The 22,955-nt window shown below is 44.4% G+C and overlaps 1 protein-coding gene across 7 annotated transcripts; it reads right to left on the bottom strand.

Annotated features, from left to right (window-relative positions):
- Positions 1–417: 417 nt before the first annotated feature.
- On the bottom strand, positions 418–22,667 carry TIAL1 (TIA1 cytotoxic granule associated RNA binding protein like 1). 7 transcript variants are annotated; one of them, XM_058671574.1, is made up of 13 exons: positions 21,833–22,344; positions 21,196–21,281; positions 15,109–15,205; positions 7,972–8,121; positions 7,691–7,745; positions 7,452–7,539; positions 5,469–5,544; positions 4,188–4,296; positions 3,793–3,888; positions 3,609–3,693; positions 2,815–2,938; positions 2,335–2,474; positions 418–795 (listed from the first exon to the last, which is right to left on the bottom strand). In XM_058671574.1, exons 3-13 carry the CDS (start codon positions 15,118–15,120, stop codon positions 669–671), a joined length of 1,062 nt encoding a protein of 353 aa, XP_058527557.1. In that variant the 5' UTR covers positions 15,121–15,205; positions 21,196–21,281; positions 21,833–22,344; the 3' UTR covers positions 418–668. The 7 variants fall into 7 exon arrangements, with proteins under 7 accessions (XP_058527557.1, XP_058527559.1, XP_058527556.1 ...); XM_058671576.1 differs by having other exon boundaries at positions 7,972–8,070; positions 21,833–22,341; XM_058671573.1 differs by lacking the exon at positions 21,196–21,281 and having other exon boundaries at positions 21,833–22,645.
- Between the last annotated feature and the right edge of the window lie 288 nt (positions 22,668–22,955).

Here is a 22,955-nt window from a genome sequence, read left to right on the forward strand (position 1 = left end):
ATCGACACCTTTTGAAGTTTTAAAAATAGGCCTTAGTGTGGACCATCAGTGCATCCTCACGTAACTCGAGACCACGCTGTTCCTTATTTAGGTGGCGCGCTTTCAGTCTGGCTTCAGTTTCCTTAGGCATAGACAAAGTGTTTCCTTCAAAGCGACTCCAAAATCATGCATTTCTTCTGAATACCACGCTTTTCTCTGCTGACTTCAAATGCAATCCACCTCAGGGCGGGGGAGGGGAGTATCAGGATTCAAGATGAACTTACATGGGATTCCCAGTTTTCCTTGTTCCTCCCTTTTTTGCTCTTTTAAAAACACAGTGAGTTAAAATACTGAACAGCAAGATAAAAATGGAATAGTATCTAAGAATCAAAACAGATTACTCATTTCTCCTATCATATCAAAATGTGTAGGCAGAACTGTCTTTATTGACTTTATTTTAGTTTTTGTACACAAAGAAAAATCATGTTCATATCCATCATGAACAAGAACTGAAAAAGGCAGAACTAGAAGACATGTGTCCTTCACCAAAGCAAAGCTGTGCTAAAGGTTCCAAACATTTCAATTTTTAAAATAAATATTTTCATGTTCCGATGTCTACTTTCATGTCTTCAGAGTGTCACAGGAAATCGAAGCCTATCACGAATGACCATTTTGCCTAGAGTCCCAGCTCACTGTGTTTGGTAACTTGCCATACCATATCCAGCTTGGTTGGGAGGAGGTATTACTGGAGGGGGAGCTTGTCCTTGAGGAGGCTGGGCACCAAAGCCGCCCATCCACGCCGCAGAAGGGGATTGACTTGGAAGGAAAAACAAGAAAACACCACTGGGTTATTCATACAAAAAACCCAGCAAAACCTAAACACAGTACTGACAATGAAAAACAAACAAAAAACAGGAAATCCACAACAGCAGGATATCCTATATGAACAGAATAGATATCCCACTATCAGCCTTAAACTTTTGATTTGATACGATCACTGCTTATCACAATAGCATCTCTAAAGAATACTTGAAAAGTTGACCTTCTATCTGCTTTCTTCAAAAAGTCAGAGCTACACAGAAAGACAGGGACGGTCAGAGGGGAACAGAAAGCAAAGGCGAGCGAGAGAGCTTTCATTCACTGGTTTACTCCCCAGGTAGCCCAACAAGCAGGGCTGAGGCAGGCTCAAGCCAGGAGCTTCACCCAGGTCTCCACAGAGGTGGTAAGGGCCCAAGTACTTGGCCACCTTCACTGCTTTCCCAGGCCATTAGCAGGGAGCTGCATTGCAAGTGGAGCAGCCAGGATGTTAAAGAGCACACATACAGGACACCTGTGCTGCAAGTGGTGGCTTTGCCCACTACGCTACAATGCTGGCCCCAAAGAGTGACTTCTAAAAAACGAAAAATGATTCAATCTATCATCTGCCCATCGCTTATCAAATACATGATCTATCAACTTGTAAAAGATTAGTTTTACACACAAAAGCATGTATTAAAATATTAAAATAAATCTACAATGAGAATAAAGGGCTGGCATGGCCTGGGTTTAAAAATAAGGAACCGGGCCCGGTGTGATGGCATAGTGGCTAAGGTCCTCGCCTTGCACGCGCCGGGATCCCATATGGGGCTGGTTCTAATCCCGGCAGCCCCGCTTCCCATCCAGCTCCCTGCCTGTGGCCTGGGAAAGCAGTGGAAGATGGCCCAAAGCCTCGGGACCCTGCACCCACATGGGAGACCCGGAAGAGCTCCTGGCTCCTGGTTTGGGATTGGCTCAGCTCCAGCCGTTGCGGCCGCTTGGGGAGTGAATCGTAGGACGGAAGGTCTTCCTCTCTGTCTCTCCTCTCTGTATATCCACCTTTCCAATAAAAATAAAATAAATCTTAAAATAAATAAATAAAAATAAGGAACCAACTCAAAGGAAAAAACACAAAACAAACAAACAACAACAAAAACACAACACACAAAGCAAAAATGAAGCTACTTAATTTCACATAAGTTTCCAAACATGTATAAACAAAGATCTTTTCTATGGCAAAATTTAAAATACTTTTACACACAAAATTAAAGTTTGTGTATTTAAGTACAAATTACATATGCACACATGAAATTAAATATTCGTAAAACACACATTAGCCAAATTCTATCAACTGCTTACAGACAGTCGGACACACCAAAGTATTCCCCCAACTTCCCTTTTCATTTAGGTAACGTGAATTTTTTAGTATCATACATCACATTTCATTAGAGTTGTTTCTAAATGCTTACAATGCCAAAGAACTTAATATATTTTAAGTACATGCTCGCTAGGAAAACCTATTTTCTGTTTCTACAGTAGGAAGGACTCAAAACAACTTACTCTACTCCGAACCCTTGCTGACTCCACGGTTGCCCGTACACCCCGTACGGCGGTACTTGCCACCCGTTGGCCATATACTGTCCATACTGCGGTGGGTTCCCATACACCTGGCCCCACTGGCCCCACTGACTGTAGTCGACCTAGGAAAAAGCAGATTATTGTTTTAGGGAGCAAGTAAGAAACACCGTTCTTGAAGAAAGAGTGGGAGACAAGGAAGAGTAAAACTAAGTAAGCACCCTTATGTGAATAGGACTCTGTTATTTATCATTGTCTAAGTTTATTGGGGTGGTGACACCTGTGAAAAGAAAGTATTAAGATTCAGTTAATACCACAAAATAATCAAGTTTGAAATAGCATTAATACAATCAACTGAAAGTAGCTACTTGTTTTACATTATTTATTGCTCAGTTTAGTTTCTGAAGCTTTTATGTAGATATGTAAGATGGAAGCCTTAAAAAGTGCCACAAAAAATTGAATTACCTGTTGGAAGTTTTTAGTCATATCAGGAGATTCTTTACCCCAATAGCATTTAACCACATGTCCTTCAATCGTAGTACCATTCACTGAAACAATGGCATGGGCAGCACTTTCATGGGTTGAAAATCTAGAAGAAAACATTAAGGTTTTATCTTCTGTGTTTTTATTTTAACGTTTACAAACTTTATTGATTTGAAAGCCAAGGTTAGAGAATGAGGGAGAGATTGAGCTTCCATCCACTGGTTCACTGCTGATGGCTCTAACAGCTGGGACAGGGCCAGATGGAGGCCAAGAGATTCTTTCAGGTCTTGTGCAAGAGCAGCAGGGGCCCACTCATTTGGCCTTCTTCCATTGCTTTCCCAGGACAATAAGCACGGAACACAAACACTGCAAACAGCAACTCAAGTCCTGGGCTGGCACTGTAGCATAGTAGCTTAATCCTCTTCCTGTGGCGCCAGCATCCCATCTGAGCAGCACAATGCTCTGCTTTTGATCCAGCTCCTTGTTTACGATCTTGGACCACAGCAGAGATGGCCCAAGGCCGTGGGTCTGTGTACCCATGTGGGAGACCTGAAGAAACCCCTGGCTTCAAAGTGGTCCAGTCTGGCTAATGTGGCCATTTGGGGAGTCAATCAGCAGATAGAAAATCTGGCTCACCTTCTATTTCTGCAACTCTGCCTTTCAAATTAAAAACAGGTCTTTAAAAACAGAAACTACTTAAGGGATCATGGAGGGCAATAATGTAACAAAGCAATATCAAACAGAAGAGAATTCTGACAGTGCAAGCAACGCACTACCTGACAAAGGAGTAGCCCTTCTCGGGGAAGACTCTGATCTCCATAATCTGGCCAAACGGGGAGAACGTCTGTCTCATAAGCTGGTCTGGAAAACAAGACGCGTTTTTAAAAATCCCAGGTTTATAAAATTCCTACTAACAGTGAGGCAGCTCTGCCCAGCTGGGCCTTGGACACCCCACCATACCTGTCAACCCCGAGGCGATCCCTCCACAGTACACAGTACAATTTTTTGGACTTGACTGATTTACTACATCTTCAAATCTCAACTGCTTAGTGTTGTCTGTAAGTAGAAAGGAAATGAACATGCTATTATAAATTATTATAAAACTATCTTCTGTTAATTATACACCACTAAGGTTTGCCTCACAGGAAGATTAATATTTTTCTTGGTAATTATGACTTGATACAGTCAGGTGATTGGTAACTACAAAAAAAAAAAGAAAGAAAGAAAGAAAGAAAAAACCCCATACATCAAAGCCCAGTACAGAATGGTTTCATGCTATGCTAACATTTAAAAAATGAAGACTCTACTAATATGTGAATATGTGAAGATCCAGGATCTTAACGTGCGTAACTTACTTTCTTGTGTGCTTTTAGGTGCAGGTGGTTTACGTGTGGCCCAGTTAGTTCTGATTTGACGACCACCCAACCACTGACCTCCCATATGCACAATTGCATTTTCTGCATCCTAAAAAGAAAAAAACAATCACAAAACAGTGGTTTCCAAGACTCACGAGACAAAGTGAAAGGTCAGTACTACTGGATCCCAAAAAACCTCATGTATGAACGAAACACAAATAACCTACACAAGATTCAAACTTGAGTGATTCATTAAAATTATTTGTTTAGATTTTAAAATATCAAATTAAGGCAAATTCGTTGTATTTTACATATGCAAGGAAAAATAACAATCCCACTGATTAGTCAAAAATATTTCTTGGTTTCTCATGTTTCATTTGAATGAAAAGGAAAAACCCACCAGACAGGGTCATTCTCGAACATCCAGAGGTTACATACGGCTCATTGTACTGAGGCACAGGAGTGGTAACATTTTTATTATTAGTCTCAACTGCCTATGCCCAAAATTCCATCTGTATTCTTTTAGTAATGTAGTAGGATTACAACTATGATGCAAGGTTAAAAGGTCCTTTTAGGGCTTCTAAACTACAAATCAGAACGTTGTAACATGGCTGTCAATAAGAACAAATTCAACTGTCCCATTGATGTCAATTTTCTGAGAGTCAATGAAGACAGAATGCAGCTCTGGCCCTTTTCCTTACCACTCCAATAAATGCAGGTAATTTTTTTTTTTAATTTTTAAAAATTTTGTTGTTTTTCACTTACAATGCAGGTAATTTAAGATACTTATTTTAAATGAAGCAAATTGCTGGAAAGTATTCTCAAATCAACATCCACTGCAAAGTGACAGTGAACACAGATGCTTAGCTCTCGCTACCTCGGTCTTAAAGAAAGCAAGGAAGCGATCAAGATGAATCAACTTAGTTTAATTCACGTAATTTGCTGTAGTCATTATCATCCTGCTTATAGCAACTTAAAAGGAAAACTCCACACTGGGATTTGCACAGTCGGCCTCTACATTCTCAGCTGAGCTCACGCACCTGAATCTTGGCCTTTAACTTTGACTACTGCACACATGAAACTTTACTATTCTTCCTTACAGTGTAATAATGCTATTTTTTCCCCAGCCATCTCCTCAACTTTATGAAAAGGGAATTAATTACACTGTTACTAAAACACACACAAACAAAACATAACTGCTATATTAACAAACATATTTAAGATATGATCAATTAATGAATACATTTAGTAAAACATTTAAACTGAGATGAAAGAACATACCAGTTTATTATAAAAAGATACAAAACCATAGCCTTTGGATTTTCCTGTTGCCATGTCTTTGACTACCCGGGCATCCCTGTGAACAGAAGCACAGCGGTATGAGGGGAGTAAGAGTAACCCCCAAAACAAAAACTAAAAGGAACCACACACACTGTATTGTGAGCATTTTTTAAAAATAAAATTTCAGTCAGCCCTAATTAACTACAGCCCTTCCTAAACTCTCCCTAATGCTTCTTCACCTGTTAGAAAAAAGCAGTAGGACAAAAACATGTAATAAACATGCAACCTAACACAGAGCCTGTGCTTCTACAACTCAACACTCAGATCTGAAGATTAACAGGAACAACATTTCCCTTGGCTACTTTCTATTGGCTAGTGTCCTCTAAGGTTTACTGATTCTATAAATTACTGCAACAATGCTAACTACTTTACCATGCAATCTCTATAAATAGTTAAATGTCTTCTGCCTAGTGATACAAAATATATGAAATATTAAAAAATTGAAAAAGAGGAAAAAATAGGAATTAAAAAGGCATACATGGCCTGTTAACAGATTTCTTTATTTTTCTTGGTCAATTCTCTATCATCATTTTGGAGTTTGGGCAGCTGTAAATTTTGAAAAATTGACATTTTCAGAAATTTAAGAAAGGAGAATAAAAAACTAACAACAACGCTAAGCACACCAGTACGAAAACAACAAATTTACACAGAAATTTTAGTGAGTAAGTTAAAATGATTGGAAATATAGAACTCCATTGAATATAGAATGTTAAAATGTAAATACTAAAATATGTATATATAAATAATGTATAATAAGAATAAATAGAAATGAGAAAAAAAATCTACAACTGAGTTCCAGTGTGCACAGTTCCTTGCAGTTAGCCTTCAAGATCCTGTCCATTCTTATGAGCAATTCTGCAAAATAACCAGAATGCTATTACTTTTAATTGTGACTTGGACTTTAGAAAAACTGCAGGTCTCAGCTATACATAAAGATTGAAAAACAGCAACCTCTATTACTTTATACTGATTTTTAAAACAGTACTACTTACCACATTTACATTAAAAAGCAAAGCAAACATCAAAACAGAAAATTAAAGAATTAAGTCTTTCAAATAAATTCTATAGAACAACAAATCGTATAAAGAATTGTTGTTCTTAACTGAAACATTCCTGTTAATTAGTACCAAAACATTTAATTCAAATACACAGGAAATATACAGAATAAATTGATTTTACTCAGAAAGATAAACTGTGATAAACATTTCATAGAACTTATTAATTTTCCAAAATATTTTATCAAGTAAGATAGCAAAACAAAGATACATTTTATTAAATATCAAACCAATTCATATTTGCCTCTAACTAAGCAAAATCAAGCAGCACTAACAAAAAAGTATAATTAATCTCACATGTACGACTCAGACATTGAAACACTTTAATAGCGTAATAATACTACTTTTCACTATGGTTATAATAGTAAGACACACTTATCATTGTATTTAAACAAACATTTTCAATTAAACCACAATATACCAAGGACTTGCCTACTTTATTTTATAAACTTCCCCATAAAAGTTTAATACCACAATATAAATCACATTTATGTTTCATTAACCCATTATTCTTAACCACCAAATTTTAAAAACATTTGACAAAAAAGTTGGATTTTAAGGTAGCTTTTATCATCTAAACATATTTAAAGATAACAAATATAATCACTTAAAATTTTTTAACATATTATACACAAGATTAGGATGAAAACACGACCTCAAAACAGAGATGACATCAACATTTTCAACCACATCTACTATTCAAAAACAAATCAAAAAACCAAAAACAAAGCAAAACAAAACAAAAAAACAAACAAACAAACAAAAAAAAAAACACAGTAACTAGAGAAAGAAAACCTCAGTTGCAGTACAAGTCAACCATATGCAATTCTCCCATCACCACTGACTCCAGGACTAGCATGATACTTACGATATTTTACCAAAGGGGGCAAATGCTGATTTGATATCTTCTGTTGTAATTTCTGGACTTAAATCTCCAACAAATACGTGGAAGTGATCTGAAATCAAAGCATTTGGTAATCAAATACTTAAAAGTCTGCTACTAAATCTTTTCAAGGCAACATCAATGGAGGGGGGACCCTATTTAAGTTGGTGCTGGCGCCAGGAAAATTTCAGAGCTCCTCCACAGCGAGACGCAGAAGTACTTACTGGAGGTATCTTTTTTCTGGCTACTTGGTGTTGTTGCCCAGTTTACTTTGACCTCCTAAAAATAAAGATTATATTTAATACAATCATTAGGCATGTCATTATAAATTGTACCACTTACCATTTATCAAATCATTTATCAAGCAGGATTATTTGTGTAAAAACACTAGGCTGAATAACAAAAACCATCACTCAGCAGTTAAATATTCACTTAAAATTTCACTAAGAATACCAACAAAAGTGACATGCAAATATCTTCACATGACATCATTCCATGATCTTACCTTTCCCAAAATTTTTCTCCCATTCATAGCAGCTAACGCAGCAGCTGCATCTCTGTGTTCATAAAATTCCACAAAGCAATATGGGTCATTGCTTGTATGCTGCAAAACAGAAAATCCAACAGAAGAGTTGACCCTTCTGCTATCGGGTTGCTGAGAAGAAAATCCAGGAGAAAACATTACTGACAGCTAGGAATGCACAAGGTGAGCCTGCATATGCTTACGAAAGCCTAACACTTTAACAATAAGTCTTAGGCCCAACCCTGACTCACCTCAGGATACTGTTGAATTTGAACAGAACTACAGCATCACGATCGACAGTGTCCTAAGAAAGTACAGAATCCTAGGCAGGCACGCTACACAACACACAGGTGGTGTCACACCAAACAAAACCTCAAACTCAGATTTCATGAGTACCACTTTTTTTTTAAAAGATTGATTTATTTATTACAAAGTCAGATATAAAGAGAGGAGAGACAGAGAGGAAGATCTTCCATCTGATGTTTCACTCCCCAGGTGAGCGCAACGGCCGGTGCTGCCCAGATCTGAAGCCGGGAACCTGGAACCTCTTCCGGGTCTCCCACACGGGTGCAGGGTCCCAAAGCTTTGGGCCGTCCTCGACTGCTTTCCCAGGCCACAAGCAGGGAGCTGGATGGGAAGTGTAGCTGCCGGGATTAGAACCGGCACCCATATGGGATCCCGGCGCATTCAAGGTGAGGACTTTAGCCGCTAGGCCGTGCCGCCGGGCCCCAAATACCACTTTTTTCAACACAATTTACAAAAAGGAAATTCTACTGAATGCATCATTGTCCTTCATAAACAGAATCCCCAAAGAATAAAAATATAGAAACTAACCAACCACACAAACTACTCCCAATCAAAATGCGGAATGATACTACAAAAGAGGGTACTCTATATAGCTACAAAGATTGGATTCAGTGTGTGTTTTCTGTAAAAGAACACAGCAGCAGAAACACGAATAAGATTTACAACTTGGGCCCGGCGTCACGGCCTAGCAGCTAAAGTCGTCGCCTTGAATGCTCCGGGATCCCATATGGGCGCTGGTTCTAATCCTGGCAGCTCCACTTTCCATCCAGTTCCCTGCTTGTGGTCGGGGAAAGCAGTGGAGGACGGCCCAAAGCCTTGGGATCCTGCACTCGTGTGGGACACGTGGAGGAAGTTCCTGGCTCCTGGCTCTGGATCGGCACTTTGCGCTCACCTGGGCAGTGAATCATCAGACAGAAGGTCTTCCTCTCTGTCTCTCCTGTCTGTATATCTGGCTTTGTAATAAAAATAAATGATCTTAAAAAAAAAAAGATTTACAACCAGCAACTAAAACAAACCTTCTATCTACTTACAAAATAATACTAAGGTCTTCCAAAGCCTAGAAAAGACTAGTGATCAAAACAAATTTTTCAAACTCTTTGAATAAAATATTCCAAGACAAAGCTGCAATTTTATATCACAAAACTGACACACTACACACGATCACAACTGCCAAACACACTTGTGTTTGTGAAGATGGTGAGAAGAGTGCTACTATCACAACGACCAGCTTTTGTAAAAGTGCAACCTACACTGCTTTGACTACACAATTATCCAAACATATCTTTACATAAAGTTACAAACATTCATCACTATTGAACGCAAAATGCCCTAGAATGGAACCCTAGTTAGACTTACAAGAGGAAAAATACCAGATAAAATAAAGATCTTTCAACAATCACTGTTTTTCATTCCAGAAAAGTTTTAGAAGAAAACTCCAAAATAAGACATCTAAACAATAGTGGTGAACCAACAAGAAGGCACGTCCTCGAGGGGGAAAAGGTGGGACATTAATACTGCCAAGCAAGCTATAGGCTTTCATATAAAATCCTACTGTTACAACACTTCCTTGCTATTCTTTTTTGGAAAGTCAGATATAGAGAGGAGCAGAGACACAGAGGAAGACCTCCTGTCCATTGATTCAGTCCCCAAGTGACCATAATGGCTGGGACTGTGTTGATCTGAAGCCTGGATCCCAGGGCCTCCCCTGGGTCTCCAAGTGGGTACAGGGTCCCAGGTGCATGCAAGACGAGGAGTTTAGTCATTAAGCTATCGTGCCAGGCCCTTATTTGCTATTCTTACAGAGGCTGAGAAAGAAAAATTGCAGACAGCCTCCAAATAAAAAAATTACACACTTAAACTTCCCTTAAAATGCTAACATTTCCCAAACTCAGTCATTAAAGAATTTAAAATAGGGCCTGGCACAGTAGTGTAGTGGCTGAAATCCTTGCCTTGAACGTGTGGGTTCCCATATGGGCGCCAGTTCTGATCCCAGCAGCCCCGCTTCCCTTGTGGCCTGGGAAAGCAGTTGAGGACGGCCCAAAGCCCTGGGACCCTGCACCTGCTCAGGAGAACCGGAAGAAACTCCCGGCTCCTAGCTTCAGATCAGCGCAGCTCCAGTCATTGCTGCCTCTTGGGAAGTGAATCATCAGAGGGAAGATCTTCCTCTCTGTCTCTGTATATCTGACTTTCCAATTAAAAAAAAAAAAAAAGCCACTCCCAAATTTTTTTTTAAAGATACTATAAGTGTGCTAATTGAAATTTCTTTTACTCCTACCTGTGAAACTTATGGTCTCTAGGGGAATACTACTGATTATATCAAAATATCCAAGGGTCCAATGGTAGGTTCACACAACGATGCAGGCTTTGAGAAACTAATCCACTCGTGTCCGTCATGCTAGTAGCAGGCCAGATTTCACTCCATGTACTCAGCTGTGTTTGTGTTGCTATATTACACACACAATCCAAGATCCTGAGGGGAATGGCTGAAATCCAACCCTGGGTATTGTTTTACCCAGACACTCACGTGAACATTTTTCGTTTCTTATTTTAGCTAAGTATTTATTATGCATCATGGCCCCCAAATTCTACAACAACAAAACTGGCACAAAATACACTCTGTCAGAGATGTTAAGATTTTAACTTGGGGCCCAGCGCAGTAGTCTAGTAACTAAAGCCCTGGCCTTGCAAGCCCCGAAATCCCGTATGGGCCACCAGTTCATATCCTGGCTGCCTCGCTTCCCATCCAGCTCCCCGCTTGTGGCCTGGGAAAGCAAGCCGAGGACAATCCAAAGCCTTGGGACCCTGCATCTGCGTGGGAGACCCAGAAGAAGCTCCTGGCTTCAGATCAGCTCAGCTCCAGCCGTTGTGTCTGCTTGGGGAGTGAACAGCAGATGGAAGATCTTTCTGTCTCTGCTTCTCTCTGTAATACTTACTTTCCAACTAAAAAACACACATATTTTAGCTTGCCTTAGGATACATATTTATCATATAAAGAAGGCCATAACCGATGATAAAAAATAAACATATACAATACAGTAAAATGGAACTTAGGAAAGACATGCCCACACGCCATACACACACTCTGCACTAGAACTCACGCGTGTCTGTGAATGAGAAGTTAGTTTCACAGTGACGACCTAAAATTCAATCACGTTTTGGTGCTGGCACCAATTTTATTAGATACAAATGTCCAAATAAAAATAGCAGATTTTATAACTGTTTTTAACTAGGGGAAGCTATGAAACATCATTCCTGCCCCTGGAATGGGTATATATTTACAAAGGCTTTATAAAGTCAATGCTGGGGCAGGGAGCGCAGCAACTGAAGCACCTGCCTGTTCCGGCAACACCCCTGCAGCACAGGTTCCAGTCCCAGCCGCTCCACTTTTTTTGTTGTTGTTGTTAAAGATTTATTTTATTTTTATTACAAAGTCAGATATACTGAGAGGAGGAAGTGGAGCTGCCGGGATTAGAACCAGCGGCCATTAGGGATCAGGCGAGGACCTTAGCCACTAGGCCACGCTGGCGAGCCCCGTTCCACTTTTAATCCTGCTCCCTGCTAACGTTCTTGGCAAGACAGCAAAGGCGGCCCAGGTTCATGGGCCTCTCTCCTTTCTCTGTGTAACTTTGCCTTTCCAATAACTGTTACTTTTTTTAAAAAAAGGTTTTATTGCAACGGCAGAGTTACAGAGACAGAAAGATGTTCCTCCACCTTGTGTTCACTCTTCAAGCGGCTACAACGGCCAGAGCTGAGCTGATCTGAAGTCAGGAGCCAGGAGTTTCCTCCAGGTCTCCCATGGGCACGTGTGGGGTCCCAAGGCTTGGGGCTGTCCTCGACTGCTTTCCCAGGCCACAGGCAGGGAACTGGATAGAAGTGGAGCAGCCAGGACACAAACCAGCACCTATATAGGATCCCAGCGCTTACAAGCGGAGGATTTCACCACTGAGGCATTGCAGCAGACCCATCAAATAAAATCTTGAAAATTAAAGAAAATAAATGTTCACCAAAATATTTCTCAAAAAAATATGCAGTGATTCTTTCTCTACTTTGTTGTATTCCACTCTCTCCTAGACCCACTCTTCTTGGCTTCCACCCTAAGCAGACCACCACAACTGCAGTGGCATTCACCAACGCACGCCCTCTGACCCCTTGGCAGCCCTGACCACAGCTTCCAGGCACAATTCCAAACAGCTGATCCTTAACTAGCTCCTCCTTCTCCTCAACCTACATACCCTCTTAATTTTCCTAATTCCGCAAAGGATCTTTTAAAAAGTAGCTTTCATTCCTCATAGACACCCTTGAACATAGTACAGAATGCTGAGCAGCTCCAGGGCTCAGACCTCAGTCGCTCGACTCTCCGCCACCATCTCCCTCACCCAGGATCATGGCTTCACGCATCACGCAAGCCTCCGCACGTGCCTCCACAAAGTGCTAGACTCTCACTCAACTGCCTTCACGCAACGTCCACTAGACCTCGACCACGTGCTTGAACAGAACTCGTGTTTCCCAGCACTGCCCCGTCCACGCCCTGCCTCCCCACTGACACGCCCCTTGGTACAGAGCACCACCACCCACACAACTACACTAGGAACAACCAGATCTTCCCCAAGCTCCTCCTTTCCTTTACACCCACAGCCAATCCAGTCTACGGATTCGTCCTACCTCCAACTCAAATTACCCACCACATTCAAGGACAAGCCCTCAGCAACTTACCTGCACTAGGAAACTCTACTGCTTTCTGTTCTCATCCCTACAATCTACTAAGTCAGTTTCTACAGAGTAACCTTGAAAATGCTCATCAAAGAATGACAAGTGTAAATGCCCCCCCCCCCCCCGGCATCACTGTCTCCAACTAAAGCGAGACCTCTGTCCTGGCAGGCACTTCCCTGTGTGATTCCGCCCACCTCACTACACTCATTTTTTTTTTAAGATTTATTTATTTTTATTGCAAAGTCAGATAAACAGAGAGGAGGAGAGACAAAGAGGAAGATTGTCCGTCTGATGATTCACTCCCCAAGTGAGCGCAATGGCCGGTGCTGTGCCAATCCGGAGCCAGGAGCCAGGAACCTCCTCCAGGTTTCCCACACGGGTGCAGGATCCCAAAGCACTGGGCTGTCCTCCACTACTTTCCCAGGCCACAAGCAGGGAGCTGGATGGGATTAGAACCGGCGCCCATATGGGATCCCGGAGCGTTCAAGGTGAGGACTTTAGCCACTAGGCCATGCCGCCAGGCCCGCTACATTCATTTCTTACCCTCCATCACTCACCAGCCTGCTCTGGTTTCACAAAGCAAGCTCATTGCCACCCTGAGGCTTTTACACTGCTAAAGCCTCTGCCTCCAGCCCCAAGACAGACAGCGCCTTCTCATTCTTCTGTCCCTCCACACATAGCCCAGCAAGTGCTGACTCTCCAACTGAGTGTTATTCTCTCAATGCCTCCATTTCTATCTGGTCAGAGAGCTCACTTGTCTGCCACGCCATTATTTATCACACTGCCTTGAGTAGTATCTAATGCGAATTAAATTTCTGACTAATGATGGAATGGGTGACTAAATAAAGTTGAGACAGTATGAAGGAAAAATACAGGATACCAGAACAAAATGATGACTTCCATCACTTAGGAGCGATCAAAAGGCCAACGCAATGTGTATTATGTCTCTGTCCCAGGACAATCCAAGGACCCCTGGCACCTCTCACAATCATCTCATTTTATATCTAATCCTGCTACGGTTTTTCGTTTCCCTTTCTCCCTGCTTTCTCCACCAGCCCAGGGAAACAGCCTTCTAACTGAACTCTCTTCTTCCCCCAACTCCTGTAGAGCCAACCCAACCACTGACGTTTCAAGTGGCAGCCCAGGAACTGACAATCCAAGCAGTGTCCCTGCTACCAGGGCCACAGCGGCTGCCGCCCTCCCTCTGTTCCGACAGCCCCGTCCACAGCATTTATTATCCTATATCCCAGTTCTCATCTCTTCAGTTTCCCACTAAACTAAGATTCTATGAGGCTAGGAATTGTTCTGTTCACAATATCTCTGGCACTTACGCGGTACACAATAAACACACACACACACACACACACACACACACCTGACAATGGACAAACAAGGAAAGGACCGGCAGGTCTAGAGCACAGCTGCAGAGGATTAACACGTGGAACAAGTTTTCTTTGAGGGCCAGCGCAGTAGCCTAGCTGTTAAAGTTCTCGCCTTGAACGCGCTGGCTTTGGATTGGTCACTTGGGGGAACGAATCTTCCTGTCTCTCCTCCTCTCTCTCTATATATGACTTTGCAATAAAAATAATTATTTTTTTTAAAAAAGTTTTCTTTGAAAACAGAAAACAAAATTACTATCTTAACCATTTAAATGCCAGCCTAAAGTTGTTCTCTCCTTAGTATTAGTTAGACAGGCGGTGCTGCACGCTGACATAACAAGCTAAGGTTCTTTCACACATACCAATTCCTAACTTAAAACATTTGCTATCCTAAATCACTAGCATTCTGATTTAAATCACATAAAATGCCACCAAATGTCTCACCACTCCAACATAATAGCCTTTTCCAGAGACTCATCAATGACAACTATCTTACGGAGAAGGACCACTTTTAAGAGAAATTGCACAAACTTCGCCTCCTCCCCAGAAACGCCACTGGAAGCTAATGTGTTAGCCACATCAAAGTTAGCACAACTAATCTCTCCACCGAAATCACTGCAGATTTAAAATAAGCTTTATTTTAAATTTTAAATGACACTAATCAACTCCTAGCTCAACATGCTAACCATCACGCTGACAGCACAGGAAACCGGGAAAACCTTACCTCTGTTATCATTTTACAGCTTTTACAGGGGCCAATCTGACTGAACAACTGAAGTATAAGGACTTCCGTCACATCTCTGGAGAGGTTACCTACGTATCTGCAAAGAAAAGAACAAAACAAAACAAAACAAAAAAAACAGCATTAATTTCTTTAGCTCTCACTCTAATGTGTAAAATAAAAAAATAAAACGCGCCCTTGTTTAGAAAGCAACCATCGCTCCTGGGTTGAAGATATTTTAAGAGAAAAAAACCCTGTGGCCTTGCAGGTTCCACAGTACATGCCTCAGAACCCTTTGTAAGTGTTCATCCCAGGTTTTTGCTGAAACCTTAAATCAGTTTCAAGGTAATAATCAAATTTCTCATTCAAAATATACACATATATGGCACATGCGTCACAACACTCAATAAAGTGTTATGAGGCATGAAGTGAATCTATCCTAGATTCCCAGTCAAAGCAGTTAGAAGAACAAAGAACAGAATTATTCAAATTATAGCAAAATGCAAAGCATGCAGAGGATTTGGTTTGTTTGCTAAATAACAATCACTGACAATGATGTCTTAGGACAGCAGGGTAAAACGCTAAAATGTCCTAATCCTAAATGCACCACAATCAACAAAATACATCTTCATGCATATCAAAAACAAAGGAAATGTAAATATTTGTTTAAAAATTCAAAGTTTAAGGGCCCGGCGTCACGGCCTAGCGGCTAAAGTCCTCGCCTTGAAAGCCCCGGGATCCCATATGGGCGCCGGTTCTAATCCCGGCAGCTCCACTTCCCATCCAGCTCCCTGCTTGTGGCCTGGGAAAGCAGTGGAGGGCGGCCCAATGCATTGGGACACTGCACCCGCGTGGGAGACCCGGAAGAGGTTCCAGGTTCCCAGCTTCGGATCGGCGTGCATCGGCCCGTTGCGGCTCACTTGGGGAGTGAATCATCGGACGGAAGATCTTCCTCTCTGTCTCTCCTCTGTGTATATCTGGCTGTAATAAAATGAATAAATCTTTAAAAAAAAAAAAATTCAAAGTTTAAGACAAATCCAGATACATCATTGACTATGGCTATCTAAAGACTTGGGATTTTTCTAATTACAAATGGCTCAGTGGCTAAATTCTCGCCTTGCATGTGCTGGGACCTCTTATGGGCGCTGGTTCATGTCCCAGCTGCTCCACTTCCCTTCCAGCTCCCTGCTTGTAGCCTGGGAAATCAGCACAGAATCGCCCAAAGCCTTGGGCCCCTGGGCCCGTGTGGGAGAACCGGAAGAGGCTCCAGACTCCTGGTTTCAGATTGGCTCAAATCTGGCCGCTGTGGCCACATGGAGAGTGAACAAGTAGACAGAAGCTCATTCTCTAAATTTGCCTTTCCAATAAAAATGAATAAATCATATAAAACTTTAAAAACGAAGCAGTGAGTACCACTTCATATCTTAGCGATGGCCATTTCTTTCTCTTGTACCATGGATTTACCTTAAATGATCAACAAATCACCAAACGTTTAAGTATATAATTCAACATATAATTCGTCAAACTTGCAACTGTCACCAACAACTCCATAAACCAAACAGAATTGGTAAATTTAACATTGCATCTTCTGCAAAGTAAAAGAATGTAATTTTGGGCTGACGCAATGGTTCAATTGGCTGACCCTTCCCCTGTAAGCGCAGGCCTGCATACAGGCGTCAGCTCATGGCCCAGCTGCTCCACTTCCACTCCAGCTCCCTGCCTGCGGCCTGGGAAAGCAGCTGAGGATGGCCCAGTCTTGGGACTCTGCACCCACGTGAGAGACCCAGAAGCTCCTGGCTCCTGGCTATGGATCAGCTCAGCTCCAGCCACTGCAGCCATTTGGGGAGTAAACCAGCAGATATACGATTTTTCTGTCTCTCCTCTGTAAATCTGCCTTTCCAATAAAAACAAAAATTAATAATAAGTAGTAATTTTCTAACTCAAAGTATCACTGCAATAGGTCCTAATAACTTCAGTGTGTATGCTCTACAGAACTGAAACACACATCCAACTTGACTGAACCCACGCCAGTGGTTTGAAAAATGGAAAAGGTATCCCATAACACTAGGGACCTTTTAAATAAAAATAATGTTGTCCATCATATAATTTCACCTAAATTTTACCTAGGGGCCAACGCTGTGGCTTAACAATGCTAACATCCCATACAAGAGCCAGTTCAAATCCCATTTGCTCCACTTTCGCTTCAGCTTGTTGCAAAATAACAGGATGGCCCAACTACTTGGGTGCTTGTAACCACGTGAGAGACCAATTAAAAGCGCCTGGTTCCTGGCTTCAGTCTGGCCCAGCTCTGGCCATTGCAGCTATTTGGGGAGTGAGGCAGCAGCTGGAAGGCCTGTCTCTGAAGTCTGTCTTTCAAATAAATAAAATCAACCTAAAAACAAAAAGACTGCTTTTTAAAATGATTGATTGATTTTTATCAGAAAGTCAGATAAACAGAGAGGAGCAACTGAGAGGAAGATTTTCCATCTGCTAACTCACTTCCCAAGTGACTGCAATGGCCAGATTTGAACCAATTTGAAGCCAGGAGCCAGGAGCTTCTTCTGGGTCTCCCACATTGCTACAGGGTCCCAAGGCTTTGGGCCATCCACTATTGCTTTCCCAGGCCACAAGCAGGGAGCTGGATGGGAAGCGGGGCCTCTGGGATATGAAATAGTGCCCATATGGGATCCTGGTACATGCAAGGCGAGGACTTCAGCCACTAGGCTATGGCACAGGGCCCAAGACTATTTTTTAAAAAATAAATTTAACCCAAATTTCAAATTGCCCTTTTCTTAAATGATTTTATTTATTTGATAGGTAAAGTTTGAACAAAAGATCGTCAATCTCCTGGTTTACTTCCCAAATGGCCTCAATACCTGGTGCTGGGACAGCAGGGCTCCAAGGACCTAAACCATCCTCTGCTGCTTTTCTAAAGTGCCAATTTTTTAAAAAAAGATTTATTTATTTTTATTGAAAAGTCAGAGATAAGGAGAGACAGAAAGATCTTCCATCCACTGATTCACTCCCCAAGTGGCTGCAATGGCCAGAGCTGAGCTGATCCGAAGCCAGGAGCTTCTGGGTCTCCCACACAGGTGCAGGGTCCCAAGGCCTGGGGCCGTCCTCGACTGCTTTCCCTAGCCACAAGCAGGGAGCTGGATGGGAAGTAGAGCAGCTGGGACATGAACCAGTGCCCATATGGGATCCCGGTGCCTGGCATGAGTAAGGCAAGAACTTACCCACTGAGCCCAACAGCCGTCGTGCCTTTAATAAGATGAATAACAGACCTTCAGCAGGGAATATATGCTTATTCCTACCCCAGTTACTGGTCCCAGCACATTTACACACAACACCACCAGTCTAACACCTGCTGGTCTTGGGAAGATTCTGCATCCATACACAGATTTCTAGATTTCATTTCATTTTAGGAGAAGGTTCTAGAGGTACATCTGAACTGACCAATTAAGTACAAGGAACATTCTCTCACACACACATTTTGAGGAAACAGAGACCATGAATAAGTTGAATAAGCTGCATGATTATAGCCACAGGATAATCAAACTGCTAGTCATTTTCTTAGGGTCTACAGTATTTTCTTCTGTTTCACTTAGATGTTCAGATCATACTCCAATCTTAAGTTTATTTCCTCATTTTCACTGAGCTGTGAGGGAAAAAGAATGGCTTTAAAGGAAGGACTGTGTAACATGGCTAATGTCCCAGAGCCACAACTGCTACCAATTTTGATGCAGTGGAAGACAGAAAAAAAATACACCACAGCGGAACATTATAACTTAGTGCCCACTGCACACGCACAATGGTGTACACACACGTAACACGTATGAACATGTAAGACACATCACGGAGCCAATCACCGCGACACAAGCCCGCGACACGTCACAGGCAGGTGTCGGGCAGCCCTTGCACCAGCAGCATTACACAGCACACTCGTATTTGCTGTGGTTTTTTTTAGATCACAAAATATCCAATACATAATATTCCCAAATAAATGTCAAATGAGAATAAAGAACACCAGAAACAGACCTTTAAAGAAACTATATGACAAATCGAACTTTAAGCTCAATAGCAAAGCAATTCTATGTCACTTTAAATACCATCAAATAAATTAATAAGACTGTAAGTAATGAATATTTAAAAACCTACCTAGGCTATAAACACCACATTGTTTTCTGAAGATAGAACCATATGTCTTAGCTTGTGTGTATCTGTAGGGAAAAAACCTCACTAGTAACACACAGGCATTTTAAACAGTTTAAAATAAGCTGTGTTAATACATTAAGAAAAATTATTCTTGCCACTCAAAAACCTAATCCATAGGTCAAAATGTAAAATACGGGCTCTCGGGCCCGGCGGCATGGCCTGGCGGCTAAAGTCCTCGCCTTGAAAGCCCCGGGATCCCATGTGGGCGCCGGTTCTAATCCCAGCAGCTCCACTTCCCATCCAGCTCCCTGCTTGTGGCCTGGGAAAGCGGTTGAGGACGGCCCAAAGCTTTGGGACCCTGCACCCATGTGGGAGACCTGGAAGAGGTTCCTGGTCCTGGCTCCGGATCGGCGCGTACCGGCCCGTTGCAGCTCACTTGGGGAGTGAAACATCGGATGGAAGATCTTCCTCTCTGTCTCTCCTCCTCTCTGTATATCCGGCTTTCCAATAATAATAAAATCTTTTAAAAAAAAAAATACGGGCTCTCCATAAAGAACTCTATGACAACACCAACCCCTAACATCACTTTCATCTAAAACAACCCCTGAAAGAAAAATATGTAAAATAGACATTTTTAAAAAACTATTTGGGGTTAAATATCTGTAAAATATTTTTTATCTCAAGGTCTTTTAAAAACATAAACAGGCTACTCATGACCTTCACATCTGCCTAACTTTAGATCAGCCAGACTTTAAAAATTATTATAATGAAACAAGCATAATGACTGTAAAATACTGAGTATCTCTTTCGTTGTATGCAAAGAGCTAAATGCTTAGGGGTGAGACTTGGCAAGGCACAGGCCTTCCCTGCAGAAGAGCGGGAGAAGCGAGTCCACAGACACGGCCACGGGAGACAGCAGAGCTTAGGCTGTACCTCCATGTACACATGTCACAGGTCTCCAGGAAGAGCCATGATACAAGTAGGTGACAAAGAAGTTAGCCATCAGTTCACTGTAGAAGGTCTGCCAGGGATGAAGCCGGGACAGGCAGAGAGGTGGGTATTCACAAGAAACACTCAAAAAGCCAATCCTTAGCAGGACACAACCAGGAAAACGGATACAGTTAATAAGACAGGTGGACAACAGAACTGATCAGCTACCGAACCGCTATTATGACGCAATGATGACATTTCAGATACAATGTAACTCAACTTGGTTAAAGACCCGTGCTGGCCGGGTGGTATATCCAGCTCTCCCTGACACGTCCATCAGTCTACAACACTGAACAAATACCAAGTAAACACAGATGTTGAAGGACAAGTTTGAAGTTTGTTCCCAAGTTTCCCTTTTCTGGGAAGAGAAATGGAAGACAACACGAAACATCAATTAAGAAGTCATTTTTCATTCAGGCATCTGGCGTGCTCAGATCAGCCTCAAATTCTCCAGACACTACAGCAAGCGCTGAGGAGAAAGGTGAGACACACAGGAATCGTGTCCAAGGCCACAAGAAATAAAAACGCTTTCTCACTCCCTCCTCCAACAGTTCCTGAGTTCCCTGGGGTGCGCCTGCAGCCAGCCCCCCCAAGATTGTCCCTCAACAGGGACAGCAGAGCCCAGCGAGCTCACACTTCAAGAGACGCGGCGCCTCCCTGCACTTGAGGGGTCGGGCAACCAGAAGATGCTCAACTTAAACACTGCCTTAAAAACTACCCAGGCTCGGAGGAAAAGTGCAGGAGGATGGAGGGAGTGCCACACGATGTGGACAGGAACGCAAACGCTGAGTCATCATTCTTCCTTAACGCCAAGGGAAGCGCGTTCACCCGTCGAAGATGAGATTCATTCATTGAGCCTGAGCTTCGCTGGGGGCGGGGGGGGGGTAGGGAGCCCATCGTCCCCGATGGACAGCGGGCGGAGACCTCCCGAGACCCAGCCCTGACCGCGCACAGGGACCGGGAAGCCGTGGCCCGAGTCTTCCAGCTGGCGGGCAGCTCCGCGCAGCGAGCGCTCCAAGTGAAAACTTTAGCTGCCCAAGAAAGGAAGATGCTCGCGCGGCCCGAGGCGTCCCTCCTTGCGCTTCAAAACTAGCGGGCGCCGGGCGCTGACAGCGTGGGCGGGGGCACGTGGGGCCCGGGCACCGAGGGCCCCTGCCCGGCAGGGCTCCGCGGGTACCCGATGGGGCGGTCGGGCCGAGGCCGCGCGGGGCCACCCGCGCCCGGCCCCGCCACCGCGGGCACTGGCAAGCTCCCGGGGAGCCCCCCGAAGCACAGGACGGGGAGGAGCAGGGGTGCTGCTGGGGTGGGGGGTGCTGACAGCCTCAGCCAGGCGGGGTGCCAGGAGCGCCAGCCGACCCGGTGAAGGCGAGCCCCGGACCCCAGGAAGTGACTGGCTTTGGGGGAAGGGAGCGCTTCCTTCCCAAGGAACAGGGGACCGAGGAGGAATGCACTTGGCGCCCGCCACCTCGGCCCCAGAGCCGCCGCGTCGGCCGGCCCCGGCCCTGCCCGCTCCCTCCCTCCTCGTCCCACGTCGCCCGGGCCTCGGGGGACACTCGGCACCTCCCCAGTCTCGGATACTCACAGAGTCCGGGGCTGCCCGTCGTCTTCCATCATGGTGGGTGCGACGGAGCGATCCCGGGACAAGGGGGAGGGCAGGGCTGGGGAGGGGAGGGGGTGGGGAGGAAGGGGAGGGGGGCTCCGGGCACCGGCTGGGGACAGAGGAAAGGCCACCGAACCCGGCTCCTGGGCTCTGTCCCCCCGGCCCGCTCCGGACACTGCGCTCCAACCAGGAGCAGCAGGAGGAGGAGGAGGATGAACAAAATGGCCGCCGCCACCAGCCAGGCAGGAAGCGAGGCAGAGCGCAGGCGCCGCCCGCCAGGTCACCGCTCAGGCCAGCCGCGGCGGCCTGCCCCGGGGTCGGCCGAGGGAAAGGATGGAGGGGACCGCTGAGGGAGTCCGGGGCCCGGCCCACGTCACCACCGCGGGCCGGATGGCCGGCTCCGCTCAGCCAGCTCCTGACGGGGCTCGGGGCAAAAAGAGAAACGCCGGGGAAGCCGAGAAAGCTCTGAGGATTGTGGTCCTGGAAGAGCGAAAGAGAGAGGGAGAGAAGCACGGCTCTAGAGGGCTTCTGGGAACTGTAGTCCTAAGGAGACGGCCGGCGCCGCGCCGCGCTGGACGCGAAGAGCCTTCTGGGTAGTGTAGTCATCTGTGAAGCAACCAGGAAGTCGGCGTGCTGGGACCGGAGGGGGAAGAAGAGAAAGCGACGTTCAAAGCCGGGCCGGGCCAGGCAGCAGAGCGCTGTGCGGAGAGGCAAACTACAAGTCCCAGAGTGCCTCGCGCGAGGGGCTGTCCTAGGAAGCTGCCAGGCATGTTTAAGGCCGTAGGGTTGACTCCGCCTGCGATTTTGCTCCGCCTCCGTCCGGCCCGAGAGCGGTTTCTTCAACTGCGGCTCTGGCTGCGCTCTGGCTCCGCGTGGAGTCCGGGCCAGCTTGCCTGCGTGGCTCTCGGCTGTCGGTGCGAACGGCCGGCCCGCGCTCGTCAACCGCCGCCTCACGCCTCGGGCCCGACGGGGAGCTGGAGGGCCGGGGCAGCCCCGGGGCCTCGCAGGGTCGCGTTTCCGCGCGGATGCGGCCGCTTCCCTCGCCTGCGTAGCCTTGGGCTGTGAATTGCTTCCCACGTGTGGAGAATTTCTCGATCCAGGCTCT

The sequence above is a fragment of the Ochotona princeps genome, chromosome 13, assembly GCF_030435755.1.
Source record: "Ochotona princeps isolate mOchPri1 chromosome 13, mOchPri1.hap1, whole genome shotgun sequence".
NCBI lineage: Eukaryota > Metazoa > Chordata > Mammalia > Lagomorpha > Ochotonidae > Ochotona > Ochotona princeps.

What these genes read in the sequence shown, in the direction of transcription:
- TIAL1 (XM_058671573.1), bottom strand. Translation starts at nt 21,864, where the DNA reads ATGATGGAAGACGACGGGCAGCCCCGGACTCT. An exon ending in GCTGTAAAATGATAACAGAG is followed by an intron (nt 8,122 to 15,108) that starts GTAAGGTTTTCC and finishes TTTTCTTCTCAG; the next exon opens with CAACCCGATAGCAGAAGGGT. An exon ending in GGAGAAAAATTTTGGGAAAG is followed by an intron (nt 7,746 to 7,971) that starts GTAAGATCATGG and finishes CTTTATTTTTAG; the next exon opens with GAGGTCAAAGTAAACTGGGC.